At 56.4% G+C, this 19,777-nt stretch overlaps 1 protein-coding gene across 5 annotated transcripts in view; it reads right to left on the bottom strand.

The window, feature by feature from the left end:
* Positions 1 to 10,047: 10,047 nt before the first annotated feature.
* NCAPD3 (non-SMC condensin II complex subunit D3) overlaps positions 10,048 to 19,777 on the bottom strand; it is a 60,592-nt gene continuing 50,862 nt past the window's right edge. For 4 of the 5 annotated variants that reach the window (XM_086341912.1, XM_086341911.1, XM_086341910.1 and 1 more), the window contains 10 exons: positions 18,292 to 18,429; positions 18,014 to 18,147; positions 17,118 to 17,317; positions 15,446 to 15,556; positions 13,905 to 14,027; positions 13,345 to 13,481; positions 13,108 to 13,229; positions 11,659 to 11,757; positions 10,412 to 10,580; positions 10,048 to 10,335 (listed from right to left, as the gene is read on the bottom strand). In XM_086341912.1, the coding sequence (XP_086198038.1) occupies positions 10,230 to 10,335; positions 10,412 to 10,580; positions 11,659 to 11,757; positions 13,108 to 13,229; positions 13,345 to 13,481; positions 13,905 to 14,027; positions 15,446 to 15,556; positions 17,118 to 17,317; positions 18,014 to 18,147; positions 18,292 to 18,429 (1,339 nt within the window). In that variant the 3' untranslated portion in view covers positions 10,048 to 10,229. Of the gene's footprint in view, positions 10,336 to 10,411; positions 10,581 to 11,658; positions 11,758 to 13,107; positions 13,230 to 13,344; positions 13,482 to 13,904; positions 14,028 to 15,445; positions 15,557 to 17,117; positions 17,318 to 18,013; positions 18,148 to 18,291; positions 18,430 to 19,777 lie in introns of those variants that run through there. The other variant, XR_015142456.1, reaches the window with a different exon arrangement.

Below are 19,777 nucleotides of genomic sequence, written 5' to 3' on the forward strand. Positions count from 1 at the left end.
AGCTGAAACTTCAATACTTTGGCCACCTGATGGGAAGAACTGACTCATTGGAAAAGACCCTGATGCTGGGAAAGATTGAGGGCAGGAGGAGAAGGGGACGACAGAGGATGAGATGGCTGGATGGCGTCACTGACTTGATGGACATGCGTCTGAGTGAACTCCGGGAGTTGAGCTGGACACGACTGAGGGACTGAACTGAACTGAACTGACCAAGAGACCAAGACCTCTAAGCTCTGTATTTTTGGGGATGAAATTCAGTCCACATGCTGAGATAAAATATATCTGGGGCCGTAGTAATAAAGATACAGCCTCAGAACAGGAAGGAGAAGAAGGAAATAGCTGAGCCCCTACCCAAGAAAACAAATGCCGACATCTGATCGTTTCAGTTCCCTGCACACATTTACCTAGTGTATCAGGTTAGTTCAGAACGGAAATTATTTAACTTTGAAAACCTTCATAAGGAGAAGAAAAACCTAACCAGGGCGGGGAGCTTGGTGAGGCTGAAATGCAGTATTGGAGAGAAGGGGTGAGAGGCATGGACCCAGCAGCGGCTGCTGGGCTGGGTCCCAGGTCCTCAGGCTGTGAGTGACGCTGGCTGAAGCTGGAATCGTGGGGCGTGGAGAAGAGGAAGACAGGAGTGAGAGATGCTGAGACAGTAACACAAGAATCCTCTCTCACCCATGCAATCAAACGGGTGATGGGAGGTGCTCCATTTTTCTTTAAGTGAAAATGTTTCACCATACAGCCTTGTATAAGATCACACTGCACGACATGTGGGTTTGAAACACTTGTGTGTTGTCATATGATCGCCATTATGGTGACTGTTAGCACCTCTATCGTGCCACGTAATTATCATTTCTCTTTGTGATCGGCGTAAGTAAGATCTAGTCTCTTCATAAGTTTGACGATTAGGATGTAATACTGTTGTCGTATTCAGTGCGCCGGGCCAAAGTTTGCGAGCTGATTTCAGTCCCTGGGTCCCTAGGTCTTGACCCTCTTTCGGAGAGCTGGTTTATGGGAAGGAGAGAACCAACAGACCGTGGAATGTGAGGAACAAGGGAGAGTCATCAAGAAAATTCCGAATGGAAAAGTACGTTTTGTGACCGTTTACGCTTCCACCACAACAGATGCCAGTGGAACAGGTGCGGCTTTGTGCTGACTACAGGGAAACGATCAAGTGCTTTCCATCCATTCTAAATCCTTTTATTGCATAGTAACCATGAAGCGTAGCATTAAGTTCTTAATACTTTAAATTTGATTTGTCTGACCAGAAAAAATAAACATCCTTGTGTGTCTGGTGTAGAGGTTTAGTGTTTATAAAGCATGGTCACTGGTTTCGAACCTAAAAGAAAAGGAAAACATCAAAAGCAAAATGTGTTGATTCCTGAGGGGAGAAACCTTCAACAGTGCAATTCCCATCCACATCCCTTCCAGGATGACCTCCAAAATCCTGTAGTCCTACATAGACAGTCCTCTCTAATCCATTTTTCAGATGTGAGCCTATCTGTTCAGAGACGAGATGACTCAGGAAGAGGCTTAGAGTCTCTGAGAGTCCAAGTGAGAACTGCCGTTTTTAGTCAAGAACAAGCCAAGAAGAACAGAGATGAGTTAGATTTACTTGGCATGACTGAGTCCTCCCTGTGGGTCCCCCGCATGCCGTGTCTCTGAATCACCATACAAGGTATTTAACTGGGAAGAACTTGAGAAGTTATTTAGTAGGAAAATTCAATGACTTAGATTAAGACCATTTCTTAAAATGTATTAACAATCAATCCACTAACACTTTGCTTATCAGGTCCTTGATACAAGAAGTTCCTTTCATTACATACTAAAGAACAGAACCATCAGGGCCTTGGTCCAGAGTGAAAAAGTTTAATGGCGAATGAAGAACATCAAGTTTGTCCCATTGTTTCTTTTTCCCCATCCTGTAAAATGGGTGACTTGGTTTGTATTCTCTGTGGGGGATGTTGAATGTAGTTTTCTCAGTTTGGATCTGGTCATCTTGAGTTAAAGAGTTCTTTCATCCAGGAAAACCCAGTAACCCACAGCCTGGACCTTCCTTCCCCGGCAGAGATCCCAGAGCAAAAAGAAGCAAACCTATCTGAAAGTCATACACTTAGAAGACACCACCAGATTCCAAAGGAAGGAGGAGCAAGTGAGTGGACATCTTTGAGGAGCAAACCCTGGCAAGACCAGAAAGGGGGAACGCAACTGGTGAAGATCCCCGTGACCCTTGGGGCTAGTCGGGGACATCAGAGCTTCCCTATTTCCAGACCTGAGGTCCCGTGGATCACAATACAGGGGGAAACTCCTGAGCCGCCCTCAGTGGATCCTTCACCCACCAGACGAGACTTCAGAAACCCAGCTTGTTCTGGCAAGTGACCTTGACCAAGGAACACATGTGAAAGCATGGTCAAAGCGGTATTGTCGAGTGGTAAGATGAGGATTTTATACACATATGTATATCCCTGAGGAAAACTAATATAAATACTTACATAGGAAACTAAATCCACATTAGTCTATGACTGAGAGCTAGCTTTTTGAACCTCAATATTGGGAAAAGGGAAATGAAGACTTTTTGTAGCATGACAGAAAAACGTTACAAATTTGGAGAAAAATAAACATAACAAAAACTTCCACCTTGAAGTCATTCCCTCAGGATAATACTGAGCATGTTCATACTTAACACTGATGTGAATTTCATGCTTGCTAGGCATCTAGCTTAGTAACTCCTCCGTGTTCTTAGCCTGATACGCATTGTTAGCTGTCAGATGGGTCTTGCCCTACACCTTCCCCAAACCAGGAGGCAAAACCTCATATCCCTGAAGGCAAAGAATCAACTAACAAAACTGTGTTTTAGATGTTGCAAATCTGAGCTGTGGAGAATTTGTGCTTAAACCGTGATACAGATGAGTCAAGGCTTAGAGATACATTGATCTCCCAACGGGAAGAGAGCCTTCTAAGTAGTATTCCTCTTGTTCTGTGTTATGAAAATCCGTGTGGGGAGCAGGAATTCATTTTCCCTTGTGGGTTGCTCTGGGGAGGAAAACAGTCCCAAGTCTGTGTTTTATTGAATACTCAGGATTCGGAGATCCACTAATGATCCCAAGTGTCACACACACTCATGACCAGGTGGACTGGCAACAAAGCACCAGTTTAGCCACAGACTCTTGAAAAAGACTTTCTTCAGCCTGGAAAGACAGTGGCAACAACCTTAATGCTCTGATGGCTTAGAGCCCGCAGTCCCTGAATGCTCTGATGGCTCACACACAGTGGCTGCTGCAAGCACCGGTCAGAGTGAGAGCTTAGAGCCCGCAGTCCCTGATTCTGTTTGCCAGAAATAAGTTGTAAAGAAGCAGAGCTCTTCCAACTCAGAGGGATCGCTGCGCTGAGGCTTGCCTGGCTATGGGGTAGTATATAAAATACGCTCGATTGCCACATGGGAAAAAGAAAGAATGAAAGGGGAAAAAGGCCCCAGGGAGAGGGACAAGTTCAAAATAGGCATAATAATAACAAGATGGAGACAGGGAGGAAGCATAATGTTGATGGGATAAAATTTAAATCCTGACTCGAAATCATTATTTCATTGTTAATGGTAAAATAAGCAAAACTGTAAGATCCCCATAGTCTTGAGTAGTCTTTTTGGGGTCAACGATAGTACTAAACGTGTTTCTGAGTGGTCACTCCTCAGGGAACGTGTGGGAAGTCGCTTAGCTTGCCTTAAGGGAGAAAGCATGATTCAGTCTTTATCAAGTTAAGACCGCAAGAGACAGTGCCCTCCGGGTTAACATCAAATCCTCTGTTAACAACAGCATAGCCTGCAGTGGGAATTCCTAATAATGGACTTTCACAGCCTTGAGAAATCCCACAGAAATAGCACCTGGAAAAACAGCATGTATTAAGAAAAAATCTCCTTGTTACAAACCCCAAGGCCAGACCCGGAAGGGAGTGTGACTGGGGTCAGGGAAGCAGGACCTTGGAACACCGGGTCGACGCCAGGCGTGAGCGCTGCCTGCTGACTGTTCCAGCCCAGAAGGGAAGGGCCTGGGTAAACACAGATCTGGCCCTGACACTTAGGAGGAGGTGATTAACACGGCAGGTGTCTTAAGAAAGACAAAATCTGAGACAGGCTCATAGTCTGCAATCAGGAACAAAAGCTGGACTGAGCGGACTCTGCACCTCGGTCCAGAAGAGGCTACAGCCCTCCTAGCCCTTTGCACCAGCTTTCCAGCTCTGTCTTCCTTCTCCCCGCTCCCGGGCCATTAGGGCTAACTCCCCCAAGGCAGACAAAGCACTGTGAGGGTCTCGCTTACCCCTACACTGCCCCCGTGAGGGAAAGACTGTTAGGCAGTCAGTGTAGAAGTCAGAGCCTTGGTTCTTTTTTCTAGTTCCCATTGTAATTCTCTCACATAAACGTTTTTGGCTCCACTAGCCTAAAGCTGTGTTTGTTCCAGTTTCCAGGCATTCAGAAGAATGCCTCCCTGGTCTGGAGGGTCATAAAACATTCAGACCCAGTACAATCATTAACTGCTGTTCAGTTTATCATGGAGTGTAAAACTCCAGGTAGACAATTAGCTCCTAGGCTCCAATAGCATATGGACTGAGAACTCCCAGATGTTCAATCTCTATTTAGAAAAGGCAGAGGAACCAGAAAGCAAATTGCCAACATCCATTGGATCATCAGAAAAGCAAGAGAGTCCCATAAAAATAGCTACTTCTGCTTCATTGACTACACTAAAGCCTTTGAGTGTGTGGATCACAAGCAACTGTGGAAAATCTTAAAGATACAGGAAAACCAGACCACCTGACCTGCCTCCTGAGAAATCTGCATACAGGTTAAGAAGAAACACTCAGAACCGGACCTGGAACAACAGATGGGTTCCAAATCGGGAAAGGAGTACGTCAACTGAACTGATGATGTCACAGGTTAGCTTTTTAAGAAACCACCAAAGTGTTTCCCACGCTGGCTGTGCAATTTTACTTCTCCTTGGCCGCGCGTTTCCCCAGATCCTCACTAACACGCGTGATTATCCATCGTTTTCATTCCAGTCTTCCTCAGGGATGTGGTGTGGATTCTCACTGTGGTTTTGATTTGCATTTCTCTGACAACTAATGTCGTTGAGCATCTTTTCATGTTCAGTTCAGTTCAGTTCAGTCGCTCAGTCGTGTCCGACTCTTTGCAGCCCCATGAAATGCAGCATGCCATGCCTCCCTGTCCATCACCAACTCCCAGAGTCCACCCAAACCCATGTCCATTGAGTCGGTGATGCCATTCAACCACCTCATACTCTGTCGTCCCCTTCTCCTCCTCAACTCAATCGGCTAATGGTGTATCTTTTCAGAGAAATGTCTATTCAAATTCTTTGTCCATTTTATTTGTCAATTCACTGAATTGCAAGTTTTCATACATTTTGTATCCTAGACCTTTGTCAGAGATGTATGACTTTCTTCCAGTCAATGAACTGTCTTCTCACTTGCCTGTGTCCTTTGAAGCACAAAAGGTTTTCATTTTTTATGAAAGTCTGTTGTTCAGTCACTGTGTCTCTTTGCAACCCCACGGACTACAGCATGCCAGGCTCCTCTGTCCTACACAATCTCCCGGAGTTTGCTCAGATTCATGTCCACTCTGTTGGTGATGCTGTCTTTTCCTCCGCCGCCCCCTTCTCTTTTTGCCTTCAAGTTTTCCCAGCATCAGGGTCTTTCCCAATGAGTCAGCTCTTCAAAGTATAGTGAATATTCAACGTTGACTTCCTTTAGGATGAACTGGTTTGATCTCTTGTGCAGTCCAAAGGACTGTCAAGAGGCTTCTCCAACACCACAGTTTGAGAGAATCAATCCTTTGGCACTCAGCCTTCTTTATGGTCCAACTCTCATGTCTGGAACTACTGGAAAAAACCATAGCTTTGACTATACAGACCTTTGTCGGCAAAATAACGTCTCTGCTTTTTAATAAGCTGTCTAGGTTTGCCATAGCTTACCTTCCACGGAGCAAGCATCTTTTAATTTCAGTGTCTGCAGTTGCCGTCCATGTGATTTTGGGGCCCAAGAAAATAAAGTCTGTCGGAGCTTCCGCTTTTTCCTCTTTGATTTGCCATGAAGTGATGGGACCGTTAGCCATGATCTTACTTTTTTAATATTACGTTTCGTCCCAGATTTTCACCCTCGTGGGAAACTGAGGCTGGCCCTCTGGTGAAAGCCCTGGGAAGAGGGTGGGTGCCGGCGTCCCTGCTGCGGGCGCTGTGCCAGTGGGCAGACAGCGACCTTCGTGAGGCAGGAGCCTCAGACCTCACGTCGGGACCCTTCACTCTGTGCACAGGAGAGTCTGGGGGGCATTCCGTCTGGGCGCAGGGACTGCCTGCCGGCCCCGCAGGGATGCTGAGGCACTGCTGGTGCCCTCGGGGCCCCGGTGGGTTGTGGGCAGGACTGAACCACAGGCGCTCGGGGATAGCCCGGGGAGGCGGGCGGCACCGGAGCCCTGTCGCCGGGTCCCCGTCCGCCCTCAAACCCCAGCCAGGGTTCAGCACCGTCCACGAGGAGGACTCAGGCTGGAACTGCTGCCCCGCCCCCGACGCCACGGGCTCAGCCTGCTGCGAGAACAGGACACGCGAGCATGAGTCCACCGAGCCGCACCCCGGGCCAGCAACGCCTCCTGGTGCCCTGGACCTCAGCGCCCTCGGTGCGGGCTGCCCCCTGGAGTCCACCGGGTCTGGCAGGAGGACCCTCTGAAGGACGGACCACAGGTTCTCTCCTCATCCTGAAACTTTTAATGAAGAATCATGAGCTCCATTACTTTGATAACTGACGGAATCCTGGAAACGTAATTGTATAAGGTCTCCAGGAATTTATCCACTCTGACCATCTTGCAGGAAGCAGAAACTAGGGCTCACCCCAGTAATTTACGCTGTTGGGGTGCTTCCTCCTCTGGGTGTCAGGGCTCAGTGGAGGCTGAGGCAGGATGGGGGCGGGTGCAGGGCCCACCCCACCTGTTTAGTCCGCTCCTGGGCACTCCCCAGCTGCTGTCAGATCCGGAGAGGTGCTCTGGGGCAGGAGGACGATTCCTGGGCCGTGCCCTGGAGTTCCTGACTCAAGAGACGGAGCTTGGGAACTGAAGTTAGGAAATCAGCATTCACGTGCACCTTTAAGGAACGGTGTGCTCACAGTCAACCCTGCACCCGAGAAGGGAGGACGGCAGCAGCTCCCAGGCTGGCCAGCGTGGGTCACTACACCCCTGCGTGCTTTCCAGCACTTTCATCTGCACACAGGGCAGCCCCGCGCCCACCCTGAAGCATGAGAACGCAGCTGAGGGTCTCCTGAGGGTCGGCTGGGGGCTGCAAGGCCACGTTCTCACCTCCTATTTGCCCTTTTAATCCGCTTGAAACTAAATAATCTGAGGCAAGCCCTAGAGATTCAGGGGTTTTCTTCCCTGGGGCTCTGGCTCCTAGTTCTATCTCTGTGGGGAACCATTTCCCAGTAAGAAAGCTGCCAGATGTGCCCAGAGGCTGGTCAGCGCAGGCGGTGCCCGCAGGTGGGTGCTGCAGCTGGTGGGCGTCACCGCCGCCAGGCAGAGCCACTCCAGGCCTGGGGAGGGTGGGGGACAGCGTCTTCTCACCCCTCCCCTTCTCCAGCTGACCCCAACACTGGCAGCACCGTCGGGGTCCTGGCCATCCTGACCCTCATCACAGGGGTGTCCGCTGTGCCTACACACGGGGCTACTTCGTCAGCCACGATCAGAGCGGGGAATGCCGGGCCTGTCAGGCATGAGCAGTGTGCCCCGGGCACTGCTGGGGACTGTCGGGCCTCACTTGGCTCCGCTGCTTGGCTTCAGCTGCAAGAACCCAGGGGAGCTGGACAGTTAATGACGTCAGGACAGGTGAGGAGGAGAGGAGGCCTGGAGACCTCTGTCACCAGCAGGGAAGGTGATGTCCCCCAAAAACCCAGCGGGTCCCAGGAGAGAGATGTGCATGCTCCAGAGGGATCTGGTCCGCAGGTCTCGCTGCCATTCCCGAGCGAGCGAGCACGCTGCGTGGAGTGGGTGGTGTCAGGCTCCCTCCTGCCCACCAGGCCCTGCAGTCATCAGCTGCCTTCTAAGGCCCACTCAGAGTGGCGGGCTCCCGAGTGCCCAGGTCAGCTGGCCCGCCCCGGCCCACCTGATGCCCGACGCTGGCAAGGGCGGACCAGCCCTGCCCGTGTGGTTCACACACCACGTGGGTCCGCCTGGGTAGTGCCAAGGGGGCTGGGAGGGGAAAGGTCCTGTGTGTGGCCCCTCGGCCTGGCTTCCCCAATTCCGAGCTCTGTGGCTCTGACTCAGAAAACACAGCAGCCTGCTCTCTGGCCTCTAAACGCCCTCCACTTTCTCATGCGGTTCATCAGATCGTCCAGGGGCAAAGGCAGTTCTGAATCGAATCTGCCAACCCCGTTTCCATCTGCTTAAGGACAGTGACCCCGTTCCCTCTCTGCAGTGAGACAGGGCAGGCTCCGCCTCACCTCCCGGCAGGCTGCTCTGTGGCAGGAGGGGCTTGGGCGGTGGCCCAGCTGACGGGGGTGAAGCGTGAGCCCAAGTCCAGGGCAGTTTCCTGACACTGACGAAGTTCTCGCCACCCGACATGCTGCCTGCTTCGAGGGGCATCAGGGACGCCTTGCAGAGGCCTTTGTTCCTTGCAAGCAGGCGCTCCTGGCCTCAGATGCGCTGCTGTGCTCACACCCGGCTTCACAGAAGGCGCCCTCACACCTGTGTCACTGGCTCTCACAGGGAAGGACACAGCCATCATTACGTTCAGTGTCGCCACCTCGTATGCTTTGGTGTTTAGTTCAGCACTCGAGACAACGCTGACCTTTCTTTCCTGAGCGTGTGGGCACTCTGCCACGAGGACTGGCAGCAGCAGAGGGCAGCCCCTCGTGGTGCTGGGGGAGCGTCTTCTCCGAGTGTGTGACTCGAAAGCACAGCCTGAGACGGCCCTTCCCCCTCAGCTCTGCTCGGTGGGGACAGAGGTGCCCTCTGTCTTGGGGGCAGCTCCGTGATGAGGTGGACTTCATGGACCCTAAAGCCTCCGGCCCGTGCCCCAGCTCTGACAGAGGAGAGGGCAGTGACATGCGTCGGGGAGGTCGCTGCAGACAGAAAAGAAGCCTCGTGAGACTTTACGATGTAGACGTGGCTGGAGCTTGGAGGCCGGCACACCCGCTGCTGTGGCCCTGGCTGCAGTTGAGCCGGGTGCCGCAGACTCGTGCTAACACACCTGCACTCGGTGTCTGTTAAACCTCATTTGTGAAAGCTTTACAAACACAAGTGGGAGCAGGGCCTCTTCACTTGCCTCCTCCTTGCGTCGTGTCAGGTGTGCCCTGGGTCTGAAGTGCCAGACGGGGGCTGCCCTCTGACCCCGCCGTGCACACATGCAGAGTGTGCTGTGAAGACATGTGCACACACAACTGCTCACACAGATGAACAGGAAAGCCGGGGTTAGGACAGCCTCGACGCTCTCAACCTACCAGCACTCCCCGTGCAGCATGGACAGAAACCCTGTGCTTTTGCTTCTGCAGATCCAGGATGAACCCTGGGCCGACCCTGTTTCTCTCTGCTCGCTCCTGGACAGAGCGCACGCCCACCAGTGTTAGGTGGGCCCGGAACCTAAGGCCCCTGCACCGCAGGGACACCCCCGGGACTGGACATAAAGCACTGCTCCTGTCGCTCTGGTAAGAAACAGAGTTCTCCTAGCAGGGACTGCAGTCTATGCCAAGACCGCTGCTGTGAGGAGGCAGACAGCCTGAAACTTAAAGGTGTGGGTCCCTTTTCCCTAACAGGAGAGACCTGGTTTTATTCTCCTCCAACACTTTGTCAGTTAAATGACTACCAATAAAAACACTGTGCTAAAAACACTCGGAGCTCGGACTCATGCTTAACCTTTGTGCATTGGAAGAAGCTTTAAAAAGTTTGCAACTTAATAACAATAGAAAAAATATTACAGTCTGGATAACAGATACAGGAAGCAGTGTCCTTACTATAAGGAACTGGAAAACAGCTAACAGAAGCAGGACTTCTAAGAGACAACGTTCTGGATTGGGACCAGAATAGAGTTTATTAGAATTAGCTGAATGTTTTTGGATATTTAAGTCCGTATTAAATACGTAAGGCATTTCCCTGGCGTGTTACAGTTCTTAACCAGGTATTGACCAGCCACAGAGGTGAACAGGTGGGTGGTCCCGGGGCTCCAGGTGAGAACTCCCGGGAGAGGTGGTCACTTGGCCCTCTTCTTGGAGGCCTGGCGGCGTGGCCTCCTGGAGGCGCTGCGGTCCTCGCTTCTGGAGGGAGATTTCACGTTCCACTGGGAAGTCTGCGGGGGCCTGCGGGGGAGTGCACACGTCACGCGGGGCCCCAGCCCTCAGATGGGACCGTTCTGGGCAGGGACTGGGGACTTACGGCATGTCGGGCAGTGACAGACACAGAACGTTGTCCCCCTGGCCTGCAGCTCTTGAGCCCCGCCGGCTTCCTGGGGCGCGCCTCCTGCTCCTGCTCTGGAGAGGAAGCGACTGGCCCGGTGACACGATGTAGCTGATTTCCGAGCCAAAAGTGACATTTGGGATGGTCTCTGGAAGGGGGAATGTTCAGTGGAAGGGTAACAAAGGCCTTCAGGGGAGAAGCTGAACAAGAGCAGGCGCATGGTGGGGCCAGGGCCTGCCTCCCTCCCTGGGTTCCCAGCCCTGACGGCCTTCTGAGTGCTGCCGCTCACGGCTCCTCCCCAGCCCCCCGAGGCCCCACCGCACTCAGAGCCCCTCAAGACCCCTGCTCCTGCCGCTCCTCCTGGGCGCCCGGAAGATGCCGCCCTGCTGGCTGCCCCCTGCTCACTGCCACCCACCCTCCCACCTGGGCCAACTTGGGCTTTGCATCCCAGCGCGAGCTAAACTGAGAACCTCTTTCTCTAGAGGGGAGATAGGTACCGCCCTCAGGGGAGTTGCCGGGTTTAAAGCAGGTCACTGGGGATAAGCCCTCACTCGGTGCTCGGTCAGGACAATCTGAGTGCTGAGGACACGGAGCCCCCGCTGTCGTACGCTGGTGGGGCTCCCTCCCCGCCCAGGGCCGTCTGTGTCCAGAGCCCTGTGCGCTCCTCGGCCTGGGCCACACCTGAGAGCGGGTGCTACTGCCCGGGGACGCCCTGCCTGTCCCGTCCCAATTAGCTGTGCTCTCACCACACCCTCCAGACGGCCAGGCTCCACGTGCTCCCTGTGCTGCGACCACTGAGGTCTGGGGAGACCTTTCTGGCCGGGGGTCAGGTCTGCTGGTGCATCCGCGGTGCCACAGGCCTGGGAGCCCCTCCTGCCCCTCACCGCTGCTGTGTGGACCGCGGACAGGGCTCGGAGCCCTTCGCACAGCCCAGCATGGCCAGGTGGCGGCGCCTCTGCAGCTGACTCACCACCAAGGAGGGACCTGCTATCCCACTGCCCCTTGTTCAATTAAATCTAGCGCTGAAAATCCCTCACATCCACTGGCAGCACCTGGAAGGAGCCTCGGTCAGCTGTGCCCAGTCAGCAGCACCATCACAGTCACTCAGGGGCATTCAGTGTGACCACACGCCCCATGGCATGCATGAGGGAACTGTGCTGGGACCCCTGCACACGCGGTACCCGCTGCAGAGTCAGGAGACTTGCTCGTGCCCGCAGACTACTTACGCTCAGGGGTGCTGATCCCTCGTTTTGTTTCGAGGTCAACAGCTCCACTGGACTCCGGGTCAGCTCCACTGGACTCCAGCTCCAAGACCCGCACGGGCACTGGGAGGAAAGGGGACAGCATTACCTCTCCAAAACCCAAACAGCCCCAGAAACAAAACATGCCAAGAAGAAAAAACATTTGCAAGATACACAGTACACTCAATGTCCCAAATAACGTTTTTATAAAGAGGTAATCAGAAAGATACACACAAATGATAAGCATGAGAAACCATGGCCTTTCTCACTAGGATTCAAACAAATGAAATTAAAATTTTTGGCCTACAGCTCAGCAGAGAAAATGGGATATATTATGAACCCGGTTCTCTGTAGGATGTGGACTCTCGTGGGCCAAGGTGGTAATTCTCGTGAAAGGAACAAGAAACAACGGTCTTACACCATCAAAAGTTTAAAAAATACTCGTGGGAATTAATCTTGAAGATCATACACATACAAGACTACATTCCAATGTTCACTGTGACCTGATTGGTTTCGGAAAGGTGAAAAATACCTACGTTTTCAGGGACAGGCAGGTTAGCCCTGCTCCATGGCCACCAAGGCCCGAGCGAGGCCGACGAGAGCCCCCGGCCCCTCCCTGCCCAGCGCGGAGACCCGGGACGGCCGCGCGCATGCCCCCCTCCTCCTCGCTCCCCTCCCTGGGCCGCACGCATGCCCTCCTCCCCCCTCCTCCTGCCCCTCGCTGCTGGCGGCGCGCCCACCCTCCTCTCGCCTGCCCCTCGCTGCCAGCCGCACTCACACCCTCCTCCTCATGCTCACGCCGTCCTCCTCTCGCCCCTTGCTGGGCCGCGCGCACGCCCCCCTCCACACGCCCCTCGCTGCCAGCCTCGCTCACGCCGCCCTCCTCTTGCCCCTCGCTGCCAGCCGTGCGCACGCCCCCCTCCTCTCACCCCTCGCTGCCACCGCGCGCACGCCCCCCTCCTCACGCCCCTCGCTGCCAGCCGCGCGCACGCCCCCCTCCTCTCGCCCCTCGCTGCCAGCCGCGCGCACGCCCCCCTCCTCACGCCCCTCGCTGCCAGCCGCGCGCACGCCCCCCTCCTCTCGCCCCTCGCTGCCAGCCGCGCGCACGCCCCCCTCCTCTCGCCCCTCGCTGCCAGCCGCGCTCACGCCGCCCTCCTCTCGCCCCTCGCTGCCAGCCACGCGCACGCCCCCCTCCTCTCGCCCCTCGCTGCCAGCCGCGCTCACGCCCCCCTCCTCTCGCCCCTCGCTGCCGGCTGCGTTGGCCTCACCCTGCCCTCCAGACCGTCCACTGTGAGCAGGGCTGCTGGACACCCTCCGACCCCGGGCCTGTCCCAGTGGCTCGTTTAGACGACAGACAGAAGTGCCTGACGGGGACAGGGGAGGGCCCAGGTCTCCTGAGCTCCGGGGCCGCCAGTGGGCGCACACGGGGCTCACCAGGGCTCTCAGGACGACTGTCCGAGGGCAGCGGACCCGTGGTCCGGCTACTGTGCCAGCGGCGCGATTCGACGACCTTCTTGACGGAACTCAGGATGTCCATGGTGCTCGCCGACACGGGCCTGTTGGCGCAAAGACACCGTGAGGCACGGAGGCGGACGCGCCCTCCTGCTCCTTGGTCCCCGCCCATGGGTGCCGGGGTCCGCCCCTGCAACGAGCTGAGCCGGCGCCGCACACCTGTCCTTGGGCACCAGAGACAGGGGTGCGGCCGTGTGCGCAGCGTGGGGCCTGGGCGTGAACGGCTGGTCCGCGGCGGCAGCCACAGGGTCTTTTTCTCGGCAAGCAGGAGCTGGAATTGTTTCCAAGCTCAGAACCTGTCACAGAAAAGAATTAAAGAGCACATCTCCCAGCACTTCGGAGGCCCAGAGGAACTCACTTCAAAACCATGTCAGACCCGGGCTCCCAGCACTGCCTCGCACAGAGCCCATGGGGCTGTCCAGGCTTCCGGGGGAGCAGCCACCCCAAGGAGGGGCTCGGGGAGACTGCGCTCTCTTCCACCAAAGGAGCCAGGACCCCATCAGGGTCAGCGCTGTCTGGGAAGAGGCACACCTCCTTCCCCTACTGGGACGCAGTGACTTTCCAGCAGGGTAGGGGTGACAGAGAAGGCCCTCGCTGACGGTGCCCCCTGAGATAGGAGGCCACCAAGGTGGGTGCGGGGTGACACTGGGCAGATGGGGGCAGGGCCGCCTCCCACCGGCCGCTCTGTGCCCAGCGGCGCCCGGGGCCGCCCGCCTCACCGGCTGCTGCTGCTCAGCCAGCTGCTCCTGGTAGCGCCTCATGTCGTACTCGAGTTCTGCGGCCAGCTGCTTGTCAACTGTGAAGAAGTCCTGGACTTCATCTCCGTAATCCTGCATCACTTCCTAGAATGGACCACGGCATCCCTGAGCGCCCTGAGCACAGGCTCTTCCCCACAAGCTGATCACGACTAGAACATGGCAGGACGCATGCTCAGAACAGACGGTTTCTGCTCCATTGACCCACCAGCGAACCTGACGCCACTCTCCCAGGAAGTGCCAACTGCACCTGTGCTGACCACAGGAGCCTGATCTCCTGGAAGCTTCCTGAACACTTGCGAGGCACCATGGACCCCTAGAACTTTGGCTGGAAGCAGCCCCCCATCAGGGCTCAGAACTGTCTGCGGCTGCAGGGCTGTGGGACCTGTCTCAGGAATCCCAGCGGGAGGCTGGCAGGCGGGCAGCACACGGCATCCTGGCTAGACTGGGCACGGGGAGCTGTCCACACCGGCTTTCTCAGGATGCAGCTGAGGCTTGGGGCCATCTGTGCGTCTCCTCATGAAGTGACAGAGGCTGTGAGCACACCAGGGCTAACGTCGAAGGTGGGGACCCAGCCTCTGTGCCGTTGAGGAAGAAGCCACTTTTCCTAACTACTGGAGGCAGGGAAGATCTACCTGGCCCAACCACTAGGGAGGAGCCCTCCCAGGCCTCGGGCAACCAGGGGGCTCCCAGGTGCAGGCAAGAACCGCGGGGGCTGCTCCGACAGGGTCCACACAAAGCCGGGCGCACAGCCCTGCTCGAGCGTGCCCAGACGCTAGGTCTCCCTGTCTGCGTGTGTTTCAGGGGGCTACCCAAGATTTTATTCCTTTCTGAGGTTCACCGGGGCAAGGACAGTGTGAGTGACCTAAACTCCTCATTTTCTCCACACTCAGCCTTTCCCACCTTCACTTCTGTAGGATGAAGATGTATTTGAAAACTGTATTCGATGTAATCCTGCCACAGCCCTTCTTGAGAAATAAGGAATCTGAGCATTTTTTGAGGAAGGAAACAGCAGCATAAACGAAAAGGGGAAATGCTGTGTTTCTGCATGACTGAAAGACTCTACAGGAAGGTCTGAGACCTCATTTCTGTGCACTCTTGGTCTGCATGTGTCCCCTCGGGAGCCCAGGGCCAGGAGGCAGAAAGGCTGCTGCTCTGAGCAGCACCCCCGACTGGAACCCAGACACAGAGCTGGGGGTGAGCTCCCGTCAGCGATGAGCACCTCTACTTCACCCCATGCAGACTGAACCAAGACGGGGGCCTGTTTGTGGCCGCAGCTGAGAAACTTCAAACCTGAACCTAACGGTCAGTAAGGACACAGACCCAACTCCCCGGGAAAGGCAGAGATAGCTTCTGGGGGACCAGAGGTCTTCTCTCCCAGTCAAAGGCCAGCCTGGGGCCCTGCTCCAAGCCACACTGGACCCATGGTCAGGACTGTGGGGTCCTGGGGGGGACCAGTGGGGGCTGGGGGGCGGGGGGCAATCACACAGCCTGAGGCCTCTTACCCTGAGGTAGAGCATGAGTTCTCGCAGAGCTGGGATCTTGTTCTTTTCTAGGGCAGACTTCAGGGAGGCGATAATTGGAATAATCATTTCTATTAAATTCCTCTTTTGAACCTGTGGTAACAAAAGAAGGCTGTTTCAGATGCATGAAGTTCTGAAAGACAAACGTGTTCCCTTCACCTAGTTCTTGCATGGCCCATCTCGAGCATGATGTCAAGTTTACTTTTTATTTTTGGTGTCATTCTGAAGACTGGAGAGGAAGTTACCTCAGCTGGGGAGACTAGGAAACCATCACTGCAAAATGGTGTAAAGCAGGAGGCAGACACGTACTAGTCTTATTCCTAAACAAGAAGAAAGAACTAGAAATACAGTAGAGCCTTGACCAGCCCCGTCTGTAAGTACAGAGCCTCACCTGTGTGGGAAGGAAGGAGCTGGCACCCCCACCCCCTGCCTGCTCAAGGGTCAACTGAATGAAGGACTGAAAACGAGCTCCAAGCCTTCCCACGAGCCCATCACACAGCCCGGTGCACCCCGGGCTCCTCCACGAGATGAGAGGGGGCTCGGCCCTGCCGCATGAGCACACCCGTGTCCCTGCATGTGGGGTGGCACGGGAGGGGCTGGGCCTGGAGAGGGTGTGGGTCCCTCTCTGAATCTCTGCACACAGGGGAAGATCTGCCGGGTAGTCACACACTGCCTTTACCAAGAATGAGCGCCAAGCACAAATGTCTGCAGCAAATCTCTGAGAAGTAGACACAACGCACTGCACTGGCCCACGCATGCCAGACTGTCCTTCAGAACCTGAAGATCATTTTTTTCTCATTTAAAGTCACTAGTATATATGAAGACAATGGCACCCCACTCCAGTACTCTTGCCTGGAGAATCCCAGGGATGGGGGAGCCTGGTGGGCTGCCGTGTACGGGGTCACACAGAGTTGGACACGACTGAAGCGACTTAGCAGCAGCAGCAGCAGTATATGTTACTTACTTGTAATCCACTGATTTCTAAAGACTTACCAGAGTTCTTGAAACAGGAGAACCAAGACTAAAATAATTTAATAAAGATGAGTCTGAGTAGAGGCTAAGTTAGGGAGAGCCTTAAAAAGTGGCTTAAACGCATTCACTCCACAAACACCATCCAATACCTTCTCTGCACTGGCACCAGGCTAACCTCCCAGGCGACAGAAACGGGGCCAAGAGCTCACGCCTCCAGCTACTTCCAGACAGGCTGTGTGTCACGACATGAGACTGGCAAGGTGTGAGGGCCGTGGGAGTGCCCGGGAGTGAAGGGGCAGGGCAGGGTGTGTGTCTGGGGGACTCTGGTTGGGCAGGCAGCACAGGGAAGGCTGGGTGGGGAGAGGCCCCGCAGGTGGAGGCGTGGCCCCTCGGAGACCAGAGCCAGTGGGCTGCAGGGCGGGGGGCTGTGGGCCAGGGCGCACATGGGCATCGAGAATTTACCCAGAAGGTGACAGGACACCTCCCACCCACTTACTAAAGATATCGTCAGTGGGTGTAACGTGCACAGACACAACACCAGGGCCAGGCACACTCGAGCCACCGGAGCCACAGGCGCAGGCAGAGAAGAGCCCCGAGCAGGGTGGGTGTTCAGGTGAGGCTGGAGGGGGCCTCGGGAGAGCCCGGGACAGGGCATCCGGCCCTCTGGGAGCAACACACTCACCTGCGAGAGGAGCTTCTTCTGCGACTCCTGCAGGGCCGCTCTGGCAGGGGCCAGCTCCTCCTCCTCCCCCAGCTGGTCCCTGTCTGCTCTGGCCCTGAGCACCTGCAGCCTGATCTCCTTCGAGCTGAGCACTTCAAATGTGTCCGAGAGCAGCTCGCTGGCTTCCATGTCCAGGGGCAGGTCGCCGTCAGCGAAGCAGGCTGGAGGAAGCAGAGGCGGACCCTGAGAACTGCTGCCCACAGTCAGGGCGGGTGGTGCTGGGCATGGATTGGGGGCAGTGGCCTGCCGGCCTGAGGGCGGGGCTGATGGCTGAGGGCGACGGGGTCAGGACGTTAGGATTGGGACGTCAGGCGGATGGCAGAGGGCGCCAGGGTTAGGATGTCGGGCCGATGGCCTAGGACACCAGGGTCAGGACATCAGGCCAACGGCGGAGGGCATCGGGATCAGGATGTCGGGTTGACAGCCGAGGGCGTCGGGGTCAGGACGTCAGACCGATGGCTGAGGGCGTCGGGGTCAGGATGTCGGGTCGACAGCCGAGGGCATTGGGGTTAGGACGTCCAGGTCAGGACATCAGGCCGATGGCCTAGGACACCAGGGTCAGGACATCGGGCCAACGGCGGAGGGCGTGGGGATCAGGACGTCGGGCCGAGGGCGTCGGGGTCAGGACATCATGCTGATGGCTGAGGGTGTCAGGGTCAGGACGTCGGGATTGGGACGTCAGGCGGACAGCAGAGGGTGCCGGGGTCAGGACGTCAGGCCAACGGCCGAAGGCTTCGGGGTCGGGACGTCGGGCCGACGGCTGAGGACACCGGGGCCCCTGGGCTGCAGGGCGGCTGGGCCCCCAGCTACTCAGCAGTTCCCTCCACATGCTTTATCCCCCCTCTGCCCGGTCCTACCCAGGACATTTTCGAAGATTCTGGAAGTGATGTTGAACCGCTGCTCGTCCGTGAAGTGTTCCAAGAGGAACTTGTATATCCTCATCCTTCTCTCCCTGTTCTTACCCCCCTTCAGGGAGAAGAGCCGCTTCTCTCTGGGACAGAGCAGGACCGTCTCAGCACAGCCCCTCGGCGAGGCTGGAGGCCCTCTCTCCCCTGGGCCACCCGCCAGGGGCCGCCGTGCCTGGTGGTGATGCTGCCCCCCGGGCCCTCCGCACCACCCCCGCCTCGGCACTGACCTGTCTGACTGGGGGAACCTATTGAAACTTTCGTGCTTCTCATAGCCGGTGAAATGGAAGATGCATTCAATGAAGTGCTGGTAGAATATGGTCGGGTTCCTCTTCAGGAGCAGATGCACCAGGCAGACCTCCCCGGTGCTGCGGAGAAGGGACGGGGCCGGGTGACGCCGCGGACGCCTCGCAGGCCCCCAGGAGCCTTCCCGCAGAGGCCACGATGGGGGGCACCGGCTCTCCGGCACACGCGGCTCCGGGGCCGGGCCTGCCCTGTGAACCCAGGCTCCCCAGCTGTGCTTGCAAGCTCACCACCCACCGTCAGTCAGCCACACCTGTCATGCAGGAGCCCCCTAAGCTGCCCCTTCAGGTGGACCTGCCGGCCATGACCACCCGAGGCCTCCTGCCTCAGCCTGAACTCTCCTGAGGACCAACACGAAACCCACGAGTGGGCAGACAGGACCGTCCACAGGCGGCCACCGCTCAACCCAGGCGGCAAAGGGCCACAGGGCAGCACCCACAGCCCCCCGAGCAGATGCTCGAGGACAGGGCGGGCGTCCAGGCCGGGCCAACCCGGGCGTGGGCTGGCTCTGACTCAGTGCCCCACCAGACCCACATTTCCTCACACCTTGAGCTGACTGCAATCTCCGGCTGCCAGGAGCCCGTCCCCCAGGGGAAGGACGGGGGACAAGTCTGAACGCGCTGCTCTTGGCCATGGGATGCACAAGACCCCCGACAGCCCTCCCGGCAGCTCTCCTCCAGGCTCAGGACGTGGTCAGTCTGCTCAGAGCTCACACCGCAGCCAGTCAGAGATGGCCACTCAGAGACCTCAACAGGGCAGTGACCTGCTGCCAACGGCGACCTCGGACTGTTCACTGGATGCACCCTCGAGCACACAACTGCTAAAGCGCCATCTGCTCAGGGGAATCCCCAGGGAGGAGGCCTGCCAATTCGAGTCAGATCCCTGGGTCGGGAAGATCCCCTGGAGGAGGGCATGGCAACCCACTCCAGTATTCTGGCCTGGAGAATCCCATGGACAGAGGAGCCTGGCGGACTGCAGTCCACGGGGTTACACAGAGCAGGACAAGACGAGCGACTTAGACTTTCAGATGTTCAACGTCAGATGCTGGTGCATTTGCTTTAGGTCAAGAGTAGGTACAGGCAGGGACACACGGGCAAGCACCCTGGGAAATCACCGGCTTAACCAGCTGAACAAGTCAACTCCACAGGAATGTAAACGACACGCGGGGTCTGGACACAGGCGGAGGGCAGGTCCAGAGCAGGGAGGACGCCCAGCCGCACGGACAGGCCCACAGGGAGAGACTCGCCTTGAGCGCACGAGGACACACACAGCCCGCCAGCCTGACCGACTCGCCAAGAGGGGCTGTGTGGCATCTGTCAGCTGAAAAGTCACACGAAACCAGCGTCCTCCATGGTGCCCGCGGGGGCCAGCCCCTTCCCCTGCCCTTCTCACCCCCAGGACCCTGAACTGGGA

Source organism: Bos grunniens, chromosome 15, assembly GCF_055505025.1.
Source record: "Bos grunniens cultivar Pamir isolate PY7600 chromosome 15, Bosgru_T2T1.0, whole genome shotgun sequence".
NCBI lineage: Eukaryota > Metazoa > Chordata > Mammalia > Artiodactyla > Bovidae > Bos > Bos grunniens.